Here is a 23,074-nt window from a genome sequence, read left to right as displayed (position 1 = left end):
CAATCCCCCCCCCCCCCCCCCTCTCTCTCAGGGCCCAGTGTCCTCGCTAGCACTCGTTCCCTTCTCCAATCGATGTTGGACCCACCAAATCCACCCCCTTCGAGGCCCAGCATCCTAGCTAGCACACCGTTTCACGTCTACCCCCTTCGAGACTTAGCCTCCTCGCTGGCACATCGCCAGGTGTTCAGCTCTGACACCATTTGTAACGGCTCAAACTCACCGCTAGCAGATATTGTCCTCTTTGGGCTTTCCCTTTCGAGCTTCCCCTCAAGGTTTTTAAAACGAGTTTGCTTGAGAGAGGTTTCCACACCCTTATTACAGATACTTCGTTCTCCTCCCCGATTTCAAATTTAAAAAACAGGCTAACCAAACACATGTTGTTAGATCCCTTTATCGTTGGTATCTGAAACCGGAAAACGAAGTGCAAATTGTATCCCAAACACGCCCCATTTTCCAGGGTGCCTCTTAGTAAAGTCCAAATCAGTGAAATGTCAGAATATTCTTATTAATCCCATATCTCAAATTCAACTTTTCATGAACACGCCTGTTGAAAACTTTTCCCTTAAATAACTGAAGCCTCCTCAACAGTGATTACTTGAAACATGCACAGAACATACCCGGAAACGCTTCCAACACTCAGCCCACCAAAAACAAATGCGACTGCCCGTGAGCGCTCCTGTAGAGGAATCAACCTGCACACTCAAATAAAAATGTCAAGTCAGTTGAATGTATAGAATCAACTTGACGTGAAGAATGCCTTTCAACAACACAAGGGAAGCGGGGTTTTCATTGATGATGAAGTTTTGGCAAACGGAAAGCTGCAAAGTAGACACCGTCCATTTATACAGAATGATGAGACAAGCAAAAGCAACTCAGTCACATACTAGGTACAGCTTGTAGAGAAGATAAACAGACTGAGCAGAGAAAATGGTTATAAATGGCCGCATTTATGTCCCTAAGATACAATGAAATGAAGTTTATGAAGAATTCTGGCCATCCATAAAACGAAATTTATGAAAAATGGCAAAGAAACATGATACTACCACCTTAGTTAAATCTAATAATTAGCTAGTATAATAAATTTAACAAATGTACACAAAAGTTTAGAATAATTCAAGAAAATTACTACAAAATATGAATAAATAAAACGACCATTAACGATTATGCAAGTTTAACCTGCCTGGCAATAAGATCAGTTGCAGCTGATGGTGAAACACCTTCTCCGATGCCAACCTATGTGCAGTGAAAGTTGATAAGCATCGAATTTAAAGAATGAAGCAAACGGAATGTACAGGATAAAACAGAGGGAAACCATAAGAAGTGGTTCTCTTTTACGAGTAGTATCGCTCACCAAAATTCTTGATAAAATTAATCCAGGCATATATCCAGCAAGAAATGGAACGAGTGCAGTGGATAGCGACCAAGTCAGTACTCCGATCTCCAAAACTTTTCTATTTAAAAAAAAAAAATCCGCAATGAGTATGACTCTTTCCGTTAGCTTATTGTACGATCTACATAAACCGTGAAGAGTGCACACAGCATTTCAATTGATAAGGCTACTAACAAATAATAATGAATGGCAGTGAACAGTGCTGAAGCTGCTACGTTTATATAAACAGAAAGATTAACGTTTCTATCGATGTAACTCGCAGAATAGAACATAAAAACAAGTTAAAAGCCAGTCGAGATTGCCAGGGAGAAACAAGGACATCAAGGGGCTTTTGACAAACACTAGCCCAGATTTCAAGATTCAAGGTAAACATTAAGGACCCATTTGATTTTTCTTCTTTAAAAATTAAGCTTCTTACTAACATTTTTACTTCTATTTCCAAGTTTACTTTCAGGATCGTTCTTGAAACCATAACAAAATTCTAAAAAGTGAAGAACCTAAAAACGGTATAGTTAGCTATTATAGACTTACTTTAAAAAATTTAAGGCCAAAGAACAAAATCATTATCAAAAGTGTTAAGGAACAAGGCATCTCAAACAAAAGCGGCAAATTCTCCCAGAATCTTTTTAGGAAATGGTAAGATCCCACATTGGTTGGGAGGAGAACGAAACACCCTTTATAAGGGTGTGGAAACCTTTCTCTAGCAAACGCGTTCTAAAGTCTTAAGAGGAAGTTCGAAAGGGAAAACCTAAAGAGGACAATATCTACTAGAAGTGGGCTTGGGTCATTACAAATGGTATTAGAGCCAGACACCAGGCGATGTGCCAGTGGGGTAGACATGAGGAGGTGTGCCAGTAAGGACGTTGGGCCCCGAAGGGGGTGGATTTGGTGGGGCAGCGAGGATGTTGGGCCCTGAAGGGAGATGGATTGTGAGAATCCCACATTGGTTGGGGAGGAGAACAAAACACCCTTTACAAGGGTGTGGAAACCTTTCCCCAGCAGACGCGTTTTTTTGAAGGGAAGCTCGAAAGGAAAGCCCTTTATAAGGGTGTGGAAACTTTTCCCTACTCGAAAGGGAAAGCCCTTTACAAGGGTGTGGAAATATTTCCTTAGCAAACACGTTTTAAAGCCTTGAGGGGAAGCTCGAAAGGGAAAGTCTAAAAAGGACAATATCTACTAGCGGTGGACTTGAGCCGTTATAGAAACCCAATATCATAACCCAGCTTGAAACAATTATTCTAACTTTCACTTCAGCTAATGGATTCATTGATCAAGTAATCACCAATAAATAAAGGGTTCATGAAAGAAACGATAAACCTGCTAACATTGATACTTAAATACTGACCTCCCACCAAATATCTTGGCGAGCCACCCACCAGGCAACTGACTCAAAGCATAACCCCAAAAGAAAGATGACTGAACCAATCCAGCCACAGAAGAATTCCATCCAAACTGGTGCGACATTGGAATTATAGCAATGCTTAAATTCACCTGCCAAAAATCACAACAAACCCAACTATAAATCCCACTAAAACACCTAAAAACAGAACAAACCATAGCGAAGATCGAAACCCAACAACATTTTACTCAATCAAATTCAAAAAGTCACAAAAACAGAGGAACCCACCTTGTCCATGTTGCAAATAACGAAGGCAAGCGCCGTAGTACCAATCATTTTATATCTATCGGGAACGTTCTTCCACGGCGGCCAATTCGAATCAAAACCCACTTCATCAATCCCATTTCCAGAGCTCAAACCATTTTCATATTTCGAAATAGACCCAGTTTGCTCCGATTCATCGACTTTTAGCCCAGAAAGAACAGGGGGGAGTTCTTCGTTGCCCTTAAGATTTTCTTTCTCCTTGATGCTACAACGAACTCGGAGGCTTAATCGAAGGAGTTGGGGGTGAGAAACCAAGCGAGTGGCGGAAACTGAGTGGGAAATTGAACTGTGAGGGTTAGTGCGGTGAGGGAGAAAGGGGTTATTATGGGGTCGAAATGAGAATTTCGCCATTGGGGTTTAGATGTTTGGGATTCGATTCTTCTGTTAGCGGGAAGCGGAAGAAGGAAAGACGTGGAGGGAAGTTGCGGCCATGTTGGGAGTTGGGAGGATGGCCACGGAAGCTTGCAGATTTGTGAGGCTGCCATGCATTTAGAACCTGTGGAATGCCACGCTCACTAAAATGCATAATTAAATTAAAAATGATTTAACATTTTTTACAGTATGAAAATAAATAAATTCAGCTGTACCTTAATCATTAATCATGTTTTTTTTTTTTATATAAAAACATTAAAATTTTAATGATAAGGTTAGAAATTAGAATATTATTAGTTTCGAGGCTAAATTAATAATAAAAAATATATATATAATTTTATATTTTATCTAAGTTAAAAAAATAATTTTGTTTTTTATTTCAAAAATATCCTCTCATTTTTTAAAATGTTTTAAAAATGCTTTTAAATTTTTAAAAAAGTTCACTAATAATTTTAAACTTTTTTAAAAAATTTAAAACACATTTAAATTTTTTTTAAATTCAAAAAATACCTTTACGGTTACAATTCGTATCATATTTTAAAAGTACTCATCAACTTTAAAAAATCACAAATCATATTTCAAAAATACTCTGAACTTTAAAAAATTACAAATCACATAAAAATGTGAACTATCATATTTAAAAAATACTCGTGAATTTAAAAAAATAATTTTTATCTATATATATTAATAATAAAATTTATTTATTTTTAACTTTTCTTATAAAATTTTATGGATATTTTTTTAACAATGAAAATTTGTAAAGTTCAAGAATATTTTTTAAACGAACGGTTTCCAAAATTAACCATACAAGTTCTTTTTTTTAAACTTATTTTAAAATTTAAAGATATTATTAAAACTTTTAAAAGTTTATGAGTATTTTTATTAATTTAGGTCGGATTCAATATAGAACGTGCTTTATATTATTATTCAAGAAGCCAAAACTTGAATTGTCAACAGTTCATTGGCAACTTACAACCACACTTTGGGGCAGAGGATTACAAAAGAGAGTAAATTATTTGATAGAACAGGAAAATCTATTTTCCTGACCATTAAAGGAAGGAAGAAAGAACCCAAAATCTCCCAATTCAAATCCAGAATTTATTCCTACTAACACTTTTAATCATCTTCTTCCATATCCCATCAAAGACTCATCTACTTTTCCTCAAAACACTTTTAAATTACTCACCAGCCTCCCTGCAATGGCGTCGTTTGGGTGCTGGTTGATGGGATCGAGGACGACAATGGAGTAGAGATGCCATGGATTTGTAGGGGCAGCTTGCGCCTTCGACATGGTTGATTCTTAACCGTGCACCACCAGCATACCTAAAACGAGCAAGAAATGTAGTAGTTGAAAGATGCTTCTAAGAACTTGCAGAAAACTCACCCAAATGCAATCACAATGACTAGATGGTTGCGGGAAATGGGTGCATGAAATAAAGTTGATATCAGTTAAGCAGACTGCATTCATATTACGGCATCGCATTCAACAGAAAGTCAAGTGAAAGTGTTATATCAAGAGAGATGATATGCACTCACAAACTCAAATATTAGCAATGAAATGGACAGTGAAAAACAGAACTTGAATTCACAACCAAACAGATAAAAGAATCCAACGAGACTATTGCTAGCAGATATTGTCTTCTTTGGACTTCGATGTGGGATCTAGCATTGTTCCCTTCTCCAATCGATGTGAGAGCTCCCAATCCACCCCCCTTCCGGGGCCCAGTGTCCATGCTGACACACCGCCTCATGTCCACCCCTTTCGGGGTTCAACCTCCTCGCTGACACATCATTCGGTGTCTGGCTCTAATACCATTTGTAACAGCCCAAGCCTACTGCTAACAGATATTGTCCTCTTTTGGTTTTCCCTTTCGGGCTTTCCCTCAAGGTTTTAAAACGCGTCTACTAGGGAGAGGTTTCCACACCCTTATAAAGAATGTTTCGTTCTCCTCCCCACCCGACGTGGGATCTCACATCAAATCTTTTGTATACACATTAGCATAAAGAACAATGAGAGCAAGCACCAACACGTGTCTAGATATATCCATGTCTAATACGCTAACAAACGTGTCTAAATTTTAAATATATATATCAGATGAACACAACTGGGATATAGCTTGGACACAAATCTAAAAAAGTAGAGATTTTCCTATAAACTCTAATCCTTATAGTTTGATCATTCCTAAGACATCTTCTTCCTCTAGTCATAGCCAGCTAAACTCATCCAAAGTTTTCAAATATCAGTTCAACTTTGCATATTCTCTATGTTAAATTTATGTTGTTTATCTACAAAGAAGTATTAATATATCAATACATATACATATATTCATGTTCATTGACGTGTCGTCTTGTCTGTGTCCGTGTGAGCAGAAATAACTAATGCAGCTCTGAGAAATAACAAAGGAAATATATGGAACACTTACAAGTAAGACTGAGAGATGATTCCTAATGAAGATCACGAGAATCAGATAAGGTTACAAGAGCAGTGCCGTTCTGATATGGCTTCATCATGGGATCTTCCTGCGCCTCTGTGATGCCTTGCGTAGTTTCAAAAAGTTGCTTCCGGATAATACCATGCAAGCGCCCAAAGAGCTGCTTCTTCAATGCTTCAAAAGCCAGGTCCAACCTCTCAAGCTGCTCCATGGCATTAGCATTGTACATAAACAGCCCATAGTAAAGATCAAAGCTATCTCCAGCAGTATTTGACACCAAATCCAACAAGGTTTTATAACCCCTGGTGTTAACTGGGGTAGAGCTCAAGCTCAACTTTTCTAAAACCCTCCCCATTGTATGCGTAATGAACTGCGACCCTGCAGCATGCCGGTCGTGATCATAGCATGACATTTCCACCATTTGACACCCTTCGCTCGAAAAGATATCGAGAAAGAAGTTGCAACGGTAGGCTCTTGATTCGTCATTTCCTACTCGAACCTTATCGTAAACAAAGGAAAGATTGTTCCATCCGTTCTTACCACTCTCTGGCCCGAACATAGGATGAGTGCAGAGGATGTCAAATTCTGGGGGCAAAATTTGAAGAAACAAGTTTCTTGGAAATTCTTTCACTGAAAGTACATCAACAAACAAAGTGTTTCTCTTCAATCTTTGAAAAGGTATCGACCTGAGAACTTTCTCCGTTGAAAGAATCGAAGTGCAAAGAAGAACTACTTCTGGATGTTCTTCACATAGATCATCTGCATCAGAAAAGTAAGAAACTCCCAACTCTTCAGCCACAGCTGCGTAGTCCGACCTCGAGTAGGCTAACACAGTGTGACCCTGTTTTACCATTGTTTTGGCAAGAAATTGTCCGAAATTACCGAATCCGATAATAGCAATTTTGAGCTTTGAGTTTTCCTCAGTTTTTGCAGTTTTGAAATCATAAGTCGGAGAAAAGTTCGGAAACCTGAAAAAAGAATATAGAGGTTTGAACTCATCACAATCCAAACCAATCAGGATACAAATATCACAACATTTTCAGGAACTCAATGAAGATAGAAACAATCAGCATCTTAAAACTATTCAACTAACATGAACATCTTTTTAGACAAATTATGAAACTTTCTCACGATCGATCCTTTTCTTTTTTGTAAGTTGAGCTTTCGTTGAACGATCAATCTAACGAAGTTAAGCTAAGATCACAATTACAAAATACCTAGTAACTCATAGCTTGATCTGCCCACCTCCTTTAGAGTTCTATTGTTTTTCTTGAGCCAAACTCTCCACAAAATAGCAAACAAACGATTTCGACACCACTAGAACATAAACCCAAAAGCTTAATATGAAAATTGAACACCAAATAGAGCACAAACATAACATATAACACTAAACTCATCAGAAGTTTTGGTTGAACCAAAGAACAAAGAACACTAAACATCATTGAAATGAAAGGCTCGGGGACCTTGCCTGGTAGCCTCAGAATAAGCTGTCAGTGAAAGAGAAGCACCAAATTGAGGAGGAATATCAGGCCAAGTGCGCAATTTCTCTGCACTTCCAAACAATTGCTTCCTCGCCACATCATGCAACCGCCCAAAAAGCTGTTGTTTCAATGCTTCAAAAGCCAAATCCAACCTCTCCAACATCTCTAACGCGTTCTTATTATACATAAACAAGCCATAATACAAATCAAAGCTATCTGCAGCAGTGTTCTTCACCAAATCCAACAAACTCTCATACCCTTTAGTGTTAATCGGCGTAGATTCCAACATTAACATATCCAAAACTCTCCCAACAGTATGAGTAATGAATTGCGATCCAGCCGCATATCTATCATGATCCGCACAGCTCATCTCCACCATTTTGCAGCCCTCTCTCTCAAAAATACTCAAAAATTTCTCACAACGCGAAACCCTAGATTCCTCCGACCCAATTCTAACCTTCTCATAAACAAAGAACAGATCATTCCACCCTTTGGCGCCGCTTTCAGGTCCAAACATCGGGTGAGAACAAATTACATCAAAATCCCCAGGCAGTAACTCCAACATTAAGCTTTTCGGGAACTCCTTCACCGAAAGGACATCCACTATCAATGTATTCCTCTTCAATCTCTGCAACGGCAACGATAAGAGAACACTTTCAGTCGAAATTATAGACGTACAGAGCAAAATCACTTCTGGGTGTTCTTCAGCAAGGTCATGGGGGTCCGAGAAAAAAGAAACCCCGAGCTTACGAGCCTCGTCGGAGTGGTCGGATCGGGAATGAGCCAAGACAGTATGACCTTGTCGGACAATAGTCTTGGCGAGAAATTGACCGAAGTTACCAAACCCAACAATGGCGATTTTGAGCTTCTGGGAGTTGTGGAAACGGGACGCGATTCTGGATTCATAGTCGTAAGGCTGAGCCGCATCAATGGCGCGAACTCGAATGAGAGGCTTAGGAAAAGACTGAAAACAGGGGATAATCGGAAGTGGTTTGTGGTTATAGAGACGGCGCTTAGAGAAAGAAGGTAAAGAAGGCACGGCCGGAGAGGAGCGGCGGAGAGGAGACGGTGACAGCATAGGTGGCGAAATTGCTCCGGTCCGCCGCCGTGAGAGGTTGAGAGAAATGGTAGTCTACGGTTACGAACACGTTTTACAGGATTTGTAGCCGTGCTGCCGCAATGTATCAGATTTCCTTTTGTGGCTCTCTTAAATGGCTCTTTCTAGTTATATGATTTTTTTTTTAAGTTATTTGGTTTTTTTTTTTTTTTTTTTTTTAATACCATAAAGTAATTTTCAAATTTTTATTTTTTATATTTATAATTTAATTAAAAATCCAAGTAATAATAAAAATTATAATTAGACGAGAAAAAAAATACAATTTCAAAACTACAAATAATAATAATAATAACAACGTTTGCCGTAAATTTCTAAATATTACATTTTTTCTATAAATTTGTAATATAATAATTTTAAAATATAATATTTTTATCTCCTGTTTTGAGTTTAATTTCTATTTAGTCCATAAATTTTTACATTTTTATCTTCAAGTTTTCAATAACACTCCTTTTTTATTTTTTATTTTGTTAATTAATTTAAAATATAAAGACCAAATTTAAATATATCTAATTTTAAAAATTAAAATAAAAAATAAAATAATTATAAAAATGGGCGTTGATTTAACAAATCATATATAAAATAATATTTATAGGCTTAATTTAAAAAATTAGAGTTAATTTGTCAAGTTATTTTTAAAAAAACCATAAAAAAAATAAACAAAAATTAAAAAAATCAATAAAAATTTGTTAATAGATTACCTTTTCAATAAATATCATAAACTACAAGTAGTTTGCATCGATATAAATATGGTATTTATTACTCAACTTCTGCCTACATAGACTTTTATATCTTAATATTCAATTTAATTCAAATAAAAACCTATAATGTATCAATAATTATATCATTATAGACATATAACTTCAACATAAAATAATTAAAGAGTCGTGAATAAATAGATTGGGCTATCATGTTGGACAGTCACATTCCGATCTTTCCATTGCTAATAACATATCTAATTTAACTAAAAATGAGATCTCGGGACCCAAATAATTTCAATCATTTGTAAATTTTACTTATATACTCTTAGATTTTTGTCATATTACCGGTTGACCCCTTCAACTCCATGGGAGGTTAGCCAGTGGTAAATAAACAAACGTTAATATTTTATAGATACAAAAAAATTGAAATTTTTATTTTTAATTTTTTTATGAAGATTTAATTAATGTTTTTTCTCTTCTATTTTTATTTTTTAATAGAAGAGAAAAAACAAATTAAAAACAAAAAGACACAAATTAAATAGGTTAAATTAATATTAAAAAATAAATCCCCTTTATCTAAAAAAAATATCTATAAACACGTTAGTTTAAAAAATGCCATTAAATTTTAAAAAAAATAAATTTACCCTTTAAATTTATTAATATCCTCAAAAAAAAATTTTAAATACATTTAAAAGCTCCCACTCTTTAACCTTTATTTATATATATATGGAATTAAACCCTTTATTTTTTCCCGAAAAATCTAAACGTATTGATGTTATTTTTGAAAGTTCGCTATATACTAACAGTAAAATTATTTTTAAACTTTTAAAAATATTTAAGGGTATTAACGAAACTTTTATAAAGTCGAGTATTTTTCAAACTCTTTTGAAATTATGGTATTTTTTAATAAAATATTAACGGTTTTCATTGATAAAAATATTTTTTTTAATTTAAAGTTTAAAATATTTTTATGAAAGTCCTCCAAAAAGCAGATAATAACACTTTGGTAAAGTATAATAATGAAGGGGAAGAGAATATCCGAAACTGAAGGGGCATGATACCAAATACGAAGAGTTAAAAGGGCGCCGGATTTAAATTATTGTTCATGAAGCTGAAGAAGATTCGAATCTTCCTCAGCGAACATTCTCATTCTCAAAGCCAAATGCGAATCCGACGGCTATAAACGCACTATGTCCCACGAATTCCCGTTTGCGTATGTCAATGGCGCCACTCACTGCCAACTCACACAGCGCCATTACCTCATAATTCACTCTCCACCAATCCTTCTTCTCTCTCTCTCTCTCTCTCCCTGTCTCCCTCGCAATTTACAGCATTCAATTTCTGGGTCTTCTTCTTTCTCCCCCTTCTCCCTCCGCCATTGACGGCGGTCGGAGCTAAGTGGTTGATTGGTTATGTCTGTCGCAACGTCGAGGTCTATTACAGAGGTGTTTCGGAGGGTGGGAGGGCATTATCAATGGAGTAGTAGCTATAAAATTTGTGGGAATGATGACGACGGGACTTTGGAAATGGTTCAGATTGGAGCCGAGAGGACGAAGAATGTACTTATTTTGATGAGTGATACTGGCGGCGGCCATAGGGCATCGGCGGAAGCCATTCGTGATGCGTTTCGTATTGAGTTTGGCGATGAGTATCAGGTTAATCAACTATTTTCCTCTTCTGGGGTTTGAGTTTTTGGAAACTTATTAACCTTACGGTTTTTGTGGATTCTCTTCTGGGTTTTGAGTTTTCTGACTTAGATCTTGCTTCATGTTCGTTTGTTCTCTTCAGCTTTGCGTTTGATCGTGAGATTTCTTGTAAACTTGCCATTTTATGTTCGTTGTCCTTAATAGATCTTTGTGTGAGCGTGAAGATCTTGCAATTTACTCTATCTGGATTCTTGGTTACTCTGTTTTAGCCAAGTTTTGGCCATTGCTTGTACAGTTGGTTGATCAATCAAAGAGATTCGTGGGGATTTTCCCTTGCTAGAGAATTATTGCTATTCATTTGGCTCTTCTTGTTCAGATCTTTGTGAAGGATGTTTGGAAAGAGTACACTGGTTGGCCTTTGAATGACATGGAGAGATCTTATAAGTTCATGGTGAAGCATGTTCAGCTATGGAAGGTTGCATTTCATAGTACCTCTCCTCGGTGGATTCACTCGGTCTATCTTGCTGCCATTGCCGCCTTCTATGCAAAGTACGTATAACATTCTCTTACGCAGTTTCTTATGGTTAAGTATTATTAGGAGACTTGACTTTTAAGTTGTTAGTACAAAATGAGAAAGAACTAACATAGCGAAACATTGAAGAGAAGACAAAGCCACCCCGAACACCGAAAGCTCGAATGGTTGTGTTATCTTGTATCTCGTTTGATAATACTCTTGTTATTAACATATTTTGAATGTGGAAGTGAGTCATGGATCGGTAGAGGCTTGTTGGGAGGGAGATGATCATGGGTTTATAGGTAAGGAATACATCTCCATTGGTATGAGGCCTTTTGGGAAACCAAAAACAAAGTCATGAGAGCCAATGCTCATAGTGGACAATATCGTACCATTATGGAGGGTCGTGGTTCCTAGCATAATATCAGAGTCATGCCCTTAACTTAGTCATGTCAATAAAATCCTCAAGTGTAGAACAAAGAAGTTGTGAGCCTCGAATGTGTAGTCAAAAGTGACTCAAGTATCGAACAAAGGGGGTACTTTGTTCGAAGGGAAGATTGTTTAGAGAGTCCCACATTGGTTAATTAAGGATATGAATATGGAGTTATAAGTAAGGAATACATCTCCATTGGTACGAGGCCATAAGAGCCTATGCTCAAAGTGGACAGTATCATACCATTGTGGAGGGTCGTGATTCCTAACAGGTTCAACTCATGATTGCATTGGTTTCATTTTTAATCTTCATTTTGGACGATTCATTATCACGAGCTTGTTGTTTGCACTCAACAGCGATCAAGTAACCGAGTAGAGGATGTCGAAAACTAACAATTAGTCTTGTCAGCTTGGTATATATTTGGTGATATCCTCCAAATATTGGGTTGAACTCCCACGTGAACGTAGAGTGAGGGTATTTGATACCCCAATCATTGCATATATATAGCAAAAATGGTTCTTATGAGGCTACTTACATTGTTTGCTGAATGGGGTTTCTAAGTTCTTGCTGCTTTTGTTGTTTGAAGGGAAGTGGAAGCTGGGCTGATGGAGTACAAGCCAGATATTATCATCAGTGTTCATCCACTGATGCAGCACATTCCTTTATGGGTTCTGAAATGGCAAGGCCTTCAGAAGAAAGTGGTATTTGTTACAGTCATAACAGACCTAAACACCTGCCATCCAACATGGTTAGTTTGCAAGTTACTATTTGATTCCCCATTTTCAACTAATGCTTAAACTTCCAACACTATAAATACAGGTTTCATCCTGGTGTAAACAGATGCTACTGCCCCTCAGAGGCCGTAGCCAAGAGAGCCTTGCTTGACGGCATCGAAGTGTCCCAAGTTCGTGTCTATGGCCTACCCATCAGGCCGTCCTTCGTTCGAGCAGTACTCCAAAAGGTAGATAGATCTCTACATTTTGATACAACACAAACCTATAACTTTGTTTGATGGATGTCGGCGAGATCTCACATCGATTGGAGAGAGGAACGAAACATTCCTTATAAGGGTGTGGAAACCTCTCCCTAGTAGATACGTTTTAAAACCGTGAGGCTGACGATGATACGTAACAGGCCAAAGCAGACAACATCTGTTAGTGGTAGGCTTGTACTGTTACAAATAGTGTTAGAGCCAGACAACGAGCGGTGTGCCATCGAGGACGTTGGGTCTCCAGGGGTGGTGGATTGTGAGATCTCACATAGATGAGAGAGGATGAAACATTCCTTATAAGGGTGTGAAAACTTCTCCCTAATAGACGCGTTTTAAAACCGTGAGGCTGGCGGTGATACGTAATGGGCCAAAACAGACAATATCTGCTAGCGGTGGGCTTGAGCTATTACAAATGGTATCAGAGCCGGACGTTGAGCGGCGTGCCAGCGAGGACGCTGGGTTCCCAACGGGGGTGGATTGTGAGATCCCAAATCTGTTGGAGAGAGGAACGAAGCATTCTTTATAAGGGTGTGGAAACCTCTCCCTAGTAGACGCATTTTAAAACCATGAGGTTGACAGTGATACATAACGGATCAAAGAGGACAATATTAGCTAGCTGTGGGCTTGAATTGTTACAATGTTTGATTACACTCACTGTTGTTGCTTGGTTCGATTATTCGCCTTCATAGGATCAACTAAGAGAAGAACTCGAGATGGATCCGAACTTACCAGCCGTGCTACTCATGGGAGGAGGTGAAGGGATGGGTCCTGTAAAGAAAACAGCAAAAGCTCTTGCAGAGTCCCTTTTTGACAAGAACAATGAGAAGCCTATAGGGCAGCTTATTATTATTTGTGGAAGAAACAAAGCTTTAGCCTCTTCTCTTGAAGCTTTGGAATGGAAGATCCCAGTTAAGGTCAGTTTCAAGCCATTCTTAGGGAGCCTTTTTCCATTGGCTTTGGGCTTCCATTTCATCTCCTTTTCTTCCTCTTTTGCAGGTGAGAGGCTTTGAGAAACAGATGGAGAAATGGATGGGAGCTTGTGACTGTATAATAACAAAAGTAAGCCTTTGTTTCATTTCTTGATATAATTAGCAATTAGTGATATGATATCATGAATGTCAACAAACCTTGATATCATATTCATAAGAAAAGGTATCATATTGATAAATACTTATGGGATATTGAATCATGCTGAATGTTTGTTCACAGGCCGGTCCGGGTACAATTGCCGAAGCTTTGATTCGAGGACTTCCCATTATTCTAAACGATTACATTCCTGGACAAGTAAGCGCAACTAAACCCGACATATGCATCGAGCTTTAGACTAGAGTTTCGATAGCAAACTCATTACATGTTGAATCACTACTCAACCCGTTGATGGGTTCTGTTTAACACTGGGTTGAAAATTTGTAGAAGGTCCGAGAAGCGTAGGAAATAAATGACAACTACACGAGTTTGAACACGTGATATTCTATTATGATATCATGTTATATCAAAGTTTAACCTTATGGGTTACGGTAAATTTAATTATATCAACAATTTTAACGTTGCAAAACTTTTTCCTTTGTAGGAAAAAGGAAACGTTCCATATGTGGTAGACAATGGAGCTGGAGTATTCACGAGAAGTCCCAAAGAAACAGCTAAAATTGTTGCAGGATGGTTCAGCACAAAACCAGAACAACTCCACACAATGTCTCAAAATGCTCGTAAACTAGCCCAACCTGAAGCTGTCTTCGACATTGTTCGGGACATCCACGACCTCGCCTGCCAGCGCGGTCCGATGGCAAGCATCCCGTACATGTTAAACTCATCATTTACAGACTTAATTTAAATGGTTTCGTCGACGACATACTCGGCATTGCTAAAGCTTATTCTCCTAGAATTGTAGAATTGTAGAATTGTCATGTACAGTTAGCCTCATCAAAGGATGTAATTTTTTTTTAGCATTTGAAATTTTAATTTTTAAGTCAATATTGAAATGTTATCTAAAATAATAATAATAATAATAATAAATAATATTGAGTGATAATAATATAATTTATTATATTTATTAGGAGATGTTGATATCAATTTTTAAATTTATGTAGATTTTATGGAATATTTTTAGTCACATCGGACAATTAAATATTAATAGTTTAATTATATGTATAATTAAATATCATTTAATTTTTTAATTAATATAATATTACTTTAAATGGTTGTATCGATATATTATTATTTATTATTATTATTAGGATTAAATATAGCTTTTGTTATTATATTTTATTTAACTCAAAAAAATTTAAATTTCCATCCTTTCATTACATTTCTATTTCTATTTCTTAGAAATTTAAAACAAAAAAAATCTTAATAATAATAATAGAAGAGAGTTCCTTCGGAGCAAAAGCAATTTATTTTATCTATGCAATTTGCAAATAAGTCCTTTTCCGACTTGACTTTAGATAAAGATATCTATTTAATCCATGAAATTGGAGTCCCACAGAGATTAGCTCTAAATGAACCGTAAAATTCTCGTTTAAATAGGAAAGGAAGGAGTGGGTAGATAGAGATTTTATCCGGTTTACAAAACAGGGTCGGAGGCGTAAATTATATTATCCGTCCCCGTCTCCACCTATGTGAGTACAATATTATAATATTGAAATGTAAATTTTTAAAAATTTTGTTTTAACATTATATATATTTTTAACATCTTTTACCTTTTGAGTACAATGTTTTATATTTTCTAATAAAAATTATCCATTAAAAAAATTCATTAATATTTTAAACAAATATATAAAAAAGTTGTAGAAAAATTAACAGAAATTCAATTAACCATCGGTTAATCTTTGCCTCTATTCCAGCAAATTAACTGCGGTTAATTTCGGCATCTATTCCGTTTCACCCTTCCCACTCGCAGATATTCCGGTTGCTATTCCGACTCCCATCCACTTATCGGAACAGAAAACTCTCCGGTAAGTCTCATCGGATCATGATTACTCATTCTGCTTACTGTAAAGCCGGAGTCGATCGAACTGCGGATTTCGAAAATTATCGCTTAGAGAGATCGATCCGCTTACGCTCACATTTTCTCCAACGATCTTTGCAGTTAAGAAGAATTTGGATCTCGCACAGGATTGTAAGACATTGATTATTGAGAAAAATATGGTGAGGTTTCAAGTTTTGTAATGCTTTTTCAAGAATTTGGAGCTTGTTTGTGTTCTTGATCCATTTGATCAATTTTAATGGATTAATTTTACCATATTTCAAATGGCTGTTTTTCTCTGTAAGGATTAAATTAGAACTGAGCGAGAGATTGTCTTCTAGGTTCACCACTCTAGCTTTGTGGATGAGGAAGGAATAAACAAGGCTTGTGGATGCCCTTTATATCCTTTGAAAAGTCATGGTCCTGCCCCAGATTTAGATCAAGGTTTAGCTCAACTTCAATTTGATTTATATTGTTTGTTCTTTATGCGTTTCATACTGAAATTGATCTTGTTTGGAAATTCACAGATAAGACTGATATTGTAGATGAAGCGATTTCATTCTTTCGTGCTAATGTCTTCTTTAGAAATTTTGATATTAAGAGTCCTGCTGATAAGCTTCTCATCTACTTAACATTCCACATCAATGTGGCTTTGAAGAGGCTTGAAGGTTGCAGAACTTTGACTGTTGGAAGCAAGGCTATAATTAACTTGGGTTTGGAGAATGTCCCCGTGCCCGGAGAGCATGGCTTTCCCTTTCCTGGTCTCTTCCCTATTCCCAAATCTAATGGGGAAGCAGGTAATGCTTGATCTTAGTTTTCTCTCTCTTTATATATATGTACTATGTATGTACCTGCAACAGCACAAACTCACCGCTAGTAGATATTGTCTTTTTTGAGTTTTTTCCTTCCGAACTTTCCGGTAAGGTTTTTAAAACGCATCTACTAGGGAGAGGATTTCACTCCCTTGTAAGGAATACTTCGTTCTCTTATCCAACTAATGTGGGATCTCACAATCCACCCTATTGGGGGCCAGTGTCCTTGCTGGCACGCACACTGCCCGGTGTCTTGGTCCTAAAAACATTTGTAACAGTCCGGTGTCTTGGTCCTGAAAACATTTGTAACTTTCCAGTAAGGTTTTTAAAACGCATCTACTAGAGAGAGGTTTTCACTCCCTTGTAAGGAATACTTCGTTCTCTTATCCAACTAATGTGGGATCTCACAATCCACCCCATTGGGGGCCAGTGTCCTTGCTGGCATGCACACTGCCCGGTGTCTTGGTCCTGAAAACATTTGTAACAGTCCAAATCCATCGCTAGCCGATATTGTCTTCTTTGGACTTTTCCTTTCAGGTTTTTCCTCAAAGTTTTTAAAATGCGTTTACTAGGAGAAGTTTCCACTCCTTTATAAGGAATGTTTCATTCTCCTCTCCTACCAATGTGGGATCTCACCATCCACTCCCTTTGAGGCTCACCGTCCTTATTGGCACACCACCCAATGTCTGGCTCTGATACCATTTGTAACAGCCAAAACCCGCCACTAGCAGATATTGGGTTTTCCCTTCCAGGCTTCCCCTCAAGGTTTTTAAAATTCATCTAGTAGAGAGTTCCCTTGCAAGGAATGCTTTGTTTTTCTCTCCAATCAACGTGGGATCTCACAATTCACCCCTTGGGGGCCTAGCGTCCTCGCTAGCATACCGCCCGGTGTTTTGCTATGATACCATTTGTAACGGCCCAAGCCCATTGCTAGCAGATATTGTCCTCTTCAGGCTTTCCCTTTTGGGGTTCCTCTTAAGGTTTTTCAAACACATTTGCTAAGGAGAGGTTTCCACACTCCTATTAAGAATGCTCTGTTCCCCTCTCCAACCGATGTGGGATCTCACAGTGCTACTGCTATTTGTTAACTAGAGATGCTCCACTGCCCAATGATTATCAACCTTTGGTTTGTTTGCTGAATACAAACTAGGCACTTTGTTCTTTTCTTGTTTCAATTCAGTTGATGCAGATCTTATGAGTTAATCTTGTGTTCAATAGCCTCCTGTTTCTTGTCTTAGGAGTTGATAATGTTCATAAGGTTCAAATATGTCCATTTTGATATTCAGAGCTATTCAGAGATTATTTGAAGGAGATAAGAGAAGAAACAAGTGGGAGACTCTTGAGTGTTGCCTATAGAGCAAATGGAACTCCAAATAAATGGTGGTTAGCATTTGCAAAGAGGAAGTTTATGAACATCGTCACTCCTTGATTAAATTGCTTCCAAGACGTTGATTTGAAAGTTATAAATAAGCACCACATGAGGCTTCTACAATGATGTGGTTTCTTTCAATGGCACTTCAGGAGGTCGTTTCTAATAAACAGAATCTGAATGTTACATCAGTTTATGCTAATGCATATCAAATTCAGCAGAAGCTAGGTCATGTTCTTTTTCTTTTTAATAATGATCTTAAATGTAATCTGCTACTATTTCACTAGTTTTGTACATTAACTACACCGGTTTTCATGTGTGAGATCCCACATCGGTTAGAGAGGGGAACGAAGCATTCTTTATAAGGGTGTAGAAATTTCTCTCTAGCAGACGAGTTTTAAAACCTTGAAGGGAATCCCGAAAGAAAAAGCTCAAAGAAGACAATATTTGCTAATGATGGGCTTGGGCTGTTACAAATAGTATTAGAGCTAGGTTTTGGAGGTGTGCCAGTGAGGACACTAATCCCCAAAGGGGTTGATATTGTAACAACTTAAGCTCTGCTAGCAGATATTGTTCTCTTTAAGCTTTTCCTCAAGGTGTTAAAATGTGTTTACTAGGTAGAGGCAAGGTTTTAAAATGTGTTTACTAGGTAGAGGTTTTCACACCGTTATAAAGAATGTTTTGTTCCTCTCTCCATCCGACGTGGGATTTCACAATCCACTCCCCTTTAGGGTCCATTGTCCTCGTTGACACTCATTCCCCTCTCCAATCGATGTGGGATCTCACATCATGCCCATGTGTTCTTATTGATTGAATACCCTGTTTCTTACTCTATTCTTTAATTTTGAGGTGATATGATCTGTACCCTTCATATTGATTTCATCTAATCTCATACCATGATGCCCTTAGTTTTTGTATCACGTGTGCATAGAGTGCCGGTTTAGAATGACTTTCAAAGTGCTTCAAAATACGTTCGAAGTCATTCCAAAGTGGTCCGAAATCTACTTACTTTTCGTTTCTCGTATTTTATAGCTTTGTTTCCATGTTTATCCGTCTCTACACACATACGACACACGAATGAGAATGATATTGACTAGTCTGCCACTCTTATATAATGGATCCTTGAATGAAGAAGTCGTTAGTCAGATTGATTTTACAGTTGCAGTGATTGATGATGTCCTTTGTTTTGGTTTCTTGTATTTGAAGGTTCACATGATGGAGGGACCTCAAGTTTGAAGCAGCTAGAGCTTAGGGAGAGAAGGAAGGAAGGAAGGAAGGCATATTCAAAGTTCATTCAGGCTTTGCTTCTATGAGTATGTCTCTGTATTGTCTGATAAAGTCATTAAGCATTTCATTTATTGTCGTCCACAGAAGCAGACAGCAAGTACAAAATCATGAACCATTGGGCAGAATCATGGTAGATGCTTCCTCCCCCTCTATGATTGGTCATTTTCTTTATATATATATATATATCTAAAGGACCCTTCATTTAATTTCATTCTTGAGAATATTCTATTTTCAAAAGTTAACATGTGAAGTAAAAACAACTATCGGCCACTTTTACAATATTTTTTTTGTCACGGCAAAATTTTGACGTGATTTGAAGTTGTTTTGAAAACATAATTTCTCGGGTTAGACTCTTCCCCATGAGTGTAAGCAAGTAAGGAGTTGGCTCGATGCCAAATTTCGGGAGGAGGGAAGAAACATCGTGTTGAAAGAAAGGATTATTACGAAAGGGAAGGAGGAGGACAAGAGGTGCACTCCGTATCAAATGGAAGTTACAGAAAAAGGAGTCGAACCTCGATTAAGGGGAGACGTACTTTGTTCAAGGAGAGGTATTGGATGAAAGTCCCACATTGGCTAACTTAGGGAATGATCATAAGTTTATAATCAAAGAATACTATCTCTATTAATATTAGTTTTTTTTTTAGGAAGTCCAAAGTAAGACCATGAGCTTGTAGCATTGAATTAATGACATGACATTACAAAATCCTAGTGTGAAAATCTTAATTGCGTTAGGTAAAGAATCGACGATAAGTATTTTGAATGGTTATAGTGACGAAAGTTGGAATTTGATAATTTTGAAACATGAAAAGTAAAAACACACAAATAAATAGTTTCATTGTCGGGTCATTTGGACTAGAAAAATCACCGAAAAATGATAACATATTAAAATTTTTGTAACGAACCAAAATATGAAGATAGTACTTAGTAACGAGTAATTACAACACGTAGCTGTTCAGTGGAACTAGTCTGTAGCCACATGTTTTTTTCTAACAAGATCGGTAGTCTGTTATGTTAAAAGGAGTTTGTCTGGTTTAAATAATTTTCATTAAAAAAATACATGTGATTTCATTATGATATATTTACTAATATATCTAATTAATTATCTTATTATAAATAGTATAGTATAGGGATATTTATATTGACATTTATGTCAATTTGGATTAATTTCTTAGTGGATTTTGTGGGACTTTAATATATGGTTTACATCATTATATTATACTAATTTAATGCATTGACTAATTGATTTATTAAAATATATAATTTATTTAGGAATCAAATTTAATTCTTAAAGAGTTTTTAATGCTTTGGTCAAATAGGTGTAGTGGTGGGAAAATTATAAATAAAAGAAGTATTTTTTGGAAAAAATTTCAAAATAAAAACATATTTATAATTGATAGAATCAAGTGCAACCAATCAAAATTTTTATTTTAAATATTTTAAAAAATAGTAAATTTCTTTATATAAAATTTTATATATAATTAAATAAGGAACTAGAATGAAAATACGGGCCCTATTAATTGTGCATGTGTTGAACTAACAAAGAGAGATACATTTCGTTAACGTTGGTATACCTACATCTTCTGACATTGTCCTATGAACTCATTTTCAAAAGAAAACACTTGAAACACTATTTGTCTCGATCTTCACATGGACAGATGCAAGCTACTCGATTGTCCCTCTAACTACACCGAGAGATCACAACCTACTCTCACATGAGCGAATAGGAGCCACTCGATTGTCTCTCTAACTGCACATAGGGATCACAAACCTACGCTCTTCTTAATACGACTAGATGGGCACCACTTGCATATCCTTCTGATTACATGTAGGAATCACAACCTACTCTTTTCTTAATACAGCCAGATGGGTACCACTCGAACCTCACATGGGCGGTTGAGAGTCACTCATTTGTCCCTCTGACTACACATAGGGATCACAAAGCTGGTCTCTTCTTAATACGACCGATGAGCGCTACTCGCATGTCCTTCTGATTGCATACAAGGATCACAACTTACTCTTTTCTTAATACGGCTAGATGGGTGCCACTCGTATGTCTTTCTGACTATAGGGATCATAACCTAATCTCGGCCATATGGGCACCAGGACCCTGACATGAGCATCTAACTATACGTGGAGATCACAAACCTATTCTCTTCTTAATACAACTAGATTGGTGCCACTCGTATAACCTTCTGACTACGTGTATGGATCATAACCTACTCTCTTCTCAAAAGACAGTAATTTTTGTATTTGAAGTTAAAAGAAAAAGGAAAAAAAAAAAAAAAAAAGGAAAAAAAGGAAGCTCATCCTCATTGCCCACCATGCTCAGTCACTCCCAATTCTGCGATCTCAGCCGTTGATGGGCCGAATTCATGAAGGTTATGTCTATGAAATCTAGGGCTTACACCATCATCATCTTCTTCTTCTTCTCACCTTCTTACCCTCCTCCCCCATCGCTTTCACCTCCCCTCCCATGTCTTCCAATTTCCACCACCACCATCGACACCACCCAAATCTTCCTTTCAACTCTCAGATCTTCCCCACTTCTTGTCCCCACCTCGCCGACTTCCGTTCTCGAAATGGTTCCAAGTCCTTCCGCCTTCTACAAGACTGCCTTCGCGTCAAGCCCCCCGGTGGCCGCGCCGCCATCCGTCGAGACCCTAACGAGGTTCCCCGATGTGGTTCCTGCGGTGATTCCGCTCGTCCAAGGCTCTATGCTTGTGTGACCTGCGCCGCCGTGTCCTGTCACGCGCCGCCCTCCCATTCCCATGCTGCGGCTCACGCCGAATCAATGCCGCCAGGTCATGAGATCGCTGTCGACGTCGATCGTGCCGAGCTTTTTTGCTGTGCTTGCCGCGACCAGGTTTATGATCGCGACTTTGACGCTGCAGTGGTGTTGGCTCAAACGACGGCGTCTACTCTTGGCGGGAATGCGGTCTCTTCTAGTGGAGCACCGCCGTCGCAGCCTCTGCTCCCGCCGGAGAATCTGAGGAAGCGGCGGAGGGTTGATTATCAGCCGTGGGTACCGGATCTGAGGGAGAGGGTTTTAGTGGGTACTAATTCGAGTCCACTTGATTGTGCGAATTCCAATCCGGGTTCTGAATCTGCGTTGCCCTGGGGGTTGCGGGGATTGAACAATTTGGGGAATACGTGTTTTATGAACTCGGTCTTGCAAGCATTGCTGCATACTCCGCCGTTGAGGAATTTTTTCTTGAGTGATCGTCACAATCGCTATTTTTGTCAGAGAAATGTCAATGTGGGCAATAAAAATTCGAATGCCAACGATGGAAATGGCAGTAAAAATTCGCGCAGCTGTCTGGCTTGTGATCTGGATTCTATATTTTCTGCTGTCTTCTCCGGTGATCGGATCCCTTACAGCCCAGCAAAATTTTTATTGAGGTTTCATTCTGATGCATTTCTTGATCGTGATTTTCTCTTTCGTAGAATGTTTGATTCTTCAATGTTCGATTAGTTTTCTTTATTTTCTGTGTAAAGATGGGGTTCTTTTTTTTTCTTTCCAATTCACTCAATTGGTGTCTCATTGCAGCTGGTGGCAACATGCTGCAAACCTCGCAAGTTATGAACAACAAGATGCACACGAATTTTTCATCTCTATTCTCGAAGGCATCCACGAAAAGGTAGACAAAGATCGGCGAAAACCTTACAGTCAAGGTAAATTCCTGCTTTTCAATGTTCTGTTTACTTTAAGATTCTTTTCACACAATGTACATGTTTTATTTACTTTTTCTCCCCTCACCTCTCTCCTTTTGTTATTTCCTGTTTTCTTTTTTGCACTGGTTGCTGTTTGAAAGTCAAAGAACAGAATCATTTTCAAGTTTAGTTTGTTGCAAAATATGCTTTTTTTTTTTTTTTTTTTTTTTTTTTTTTTTTTTTTTTTTTTTTTTTT

At 37.6% G+C, this 23,074-nt stretch overlaps 5 protein-coding genes across 9 annotated transcripts in view; 3 read left to right on the top strand and 2 right to left on the bottom strand.

The window, feature by feature from the left end:
- LOC111493714 (probable anion transporter 6, chloroplastic) overlaps positions 1 to 3,543 on the bottom strand; it is a 6,741-nt gene extending 3,198 nt beyond the window's left edge. For both annotated transcript variants that reach the window (XM_023143531.1, XM_023143532.1), the window contains exons 1-5: positions 3,018 to 3,543; positions 2,736 to 2,881; positions 1,352 to 1,451; positions 1,181 to 1,233; positions 618 to 692 (exon numbers count right to left, since the gene is read on the bottom strand). In XM_023143531.1, the coding sequence (XP_022999299.1) occupies positions 618 to 692; positions 1,181 to 1,233; positions 1,352 to 1,451; positions 2,736 to 2,881; positions 3,018 to 3,404 (761 nt within the window). In that variant the 5' untranslated portion in view covers positions 3,405 to 3,543. The remainder of the gene's footprint in view (positions 1 to 617; positions 693 to 1,180; positions 1,234 to 1,351; positions 1,452 to 2,735; positions 2,882 to 3,017) is intronic.
- An 820-nt stretch (positions 3,544 to 4,363) lies between these two features.
- LOC111493711 (arogenate dehydrogenase 1, chloroplastic-like) lies at positions 4,364 to 8,532 on the bottom strand. 2 transcript variants are annotated; one of them, XM_023143527.1, is made up of 3 exons: positions 7,326 to 8,532; positions 5,849 to 6,825; positions 4,364 to 4,748 (listed from the first exon to the last, which is right to left on the bottom strand). In XM_023143527.1, the coding sequence occupies exons 1-2, from the start codon at positions 8,414 to 8,416 to the stop codon at positions 5,871 to 5,873; spliced, it is 2,046 nt and encodes a 681-aa protein (XP_022999295.1). In that variant the 5' UTR covers positions 8,417 to 8,532; the 3' UTR covers positions 4,364 to 4,748; positions 5,849 to 5,870. The 2 variants fall into 2 exon arrangements, with proteins under 2 accessions (XP_022999295.1, XP_022999296.1); XM_023143528.1 differs by having other exon boundaries at positions 5,871 to 6,825.
- A 1,851-nt stretch (positions 8,533 to 10,383) lies between these two features.
- LOC111493715 (monogalactosyldiacylglycerol synthase 2, chloroplastic-like) lies at positions 10,384 to 14,708 on the top strand. Its single transcript, XM_023143533.1, has 8 exons — positions 10,384 to 10,808; positions 11,176 to 11,348; positions 12,333 to 12,494; positions 12,566 to 12,707; positions 13,427 to 13,651; positions 13,734 to 13,796; positions 13,947 to 14,021; positions 14,308 to 14,708. Exons 1-8 carry the CDS (start codon positions 10,566 to 10,568, stop codon positions 14,566 to 14,568), a joined length of 1,344 nt encoding a protein of 447 aa, XP_022999301.1. The 5' UTR covers positions 10,384 to 10,565; the 3' UTR covers positions 14,569 to 14,708.
- A 1,059-nt stretch (positions 14,709 to 15,767) lies between these two features.
- On the top strand, positions 15,768 to 19,359 carry LOC111493556 (actin-related protein 2/3 complex subunit 3-like). 2 transcript variants are annotated; one of them, XR_002720023.1, is made up of 6 exons: positions 15,768 to 15,881; positions 16,041 to 16,143; positions 16,227 to 16,496; positions 17,798 to 18,035; positions 18,790 to 18,872; positions 19,087 to 19,359. XR_002720023.1 is itself a non-coding variant. In XM_023143283.1 (4 exons), the coding sequence occupies exons 1-4, from the start codon at positions 15,879 to 15,881 to the stop codon at positions 17,938 to 17,940; spliced, it is 519 nt and encodes a 172-aa protein (XP_022999051.1). In that variant the 5' UTR covers positions 15,768 to 15,878; the 3' UTR covers positions 17,941 to 18,285. The 2 variants fall into 2 exon arrangements, 1 of the variants encoding a protein (XP_022999051.1); XM_023143283.1 differs by lacking the exons at positions 18,790 to 18,872; positions 19,087 to 19,359 and having other exon boundaries at positions 17,798 to 18,285.
- A 2,146-nt stretch (positions 19,360 to 21,505) lies between these two features.
- The window catches only part of LOC111493554 (ubiquitin carboxyl-terminal hydrolase 22-like), a 5,156-nt gene continuing 3,587 nt past the window's right edge, over positions 21,506 to 23,074 (top strand). For both annotated transcript variants that reach the window (XR_002720022.1, XM_023143282.1), the window contains exons 1-2: positions 21,506 to 22,566; positions 22,715 to 22,839. Coding sequence is in view for 1 of the 2 variants with exons in the window: in XM_023143282.1 (XP_022999050.1) it covers positions 21,641 to 22,566; positions 22,715 to 22,839 (1,051 nt within the window). In the remaining variant the exon portion in view is untranslated. The remainder of the gene's footprint in view (positions 22,567 to 22,714; positions 22,840 to 23,074) is intronic.

The sequence above is a fragment of the Cucurbita maxima genome, unplaced genomic scaffold, assembly GCF_002738345.1.
Source record: "Cucurbita maxima cultivar Rimu unplaced genomic scaffold, Cmax_1.0 Cma_Scf00019, whole genome shotgun sequence".
NCBI lineage: Eukaryota > Viridiplantae > Streptophyta > Magnoliopsida > Cucurbitales > Cucurbitaceae > Cucurbita > Cucurbita maxima.
This window is presented reverse-complemented; position numbering and strand designations above follow the sequence as displayed.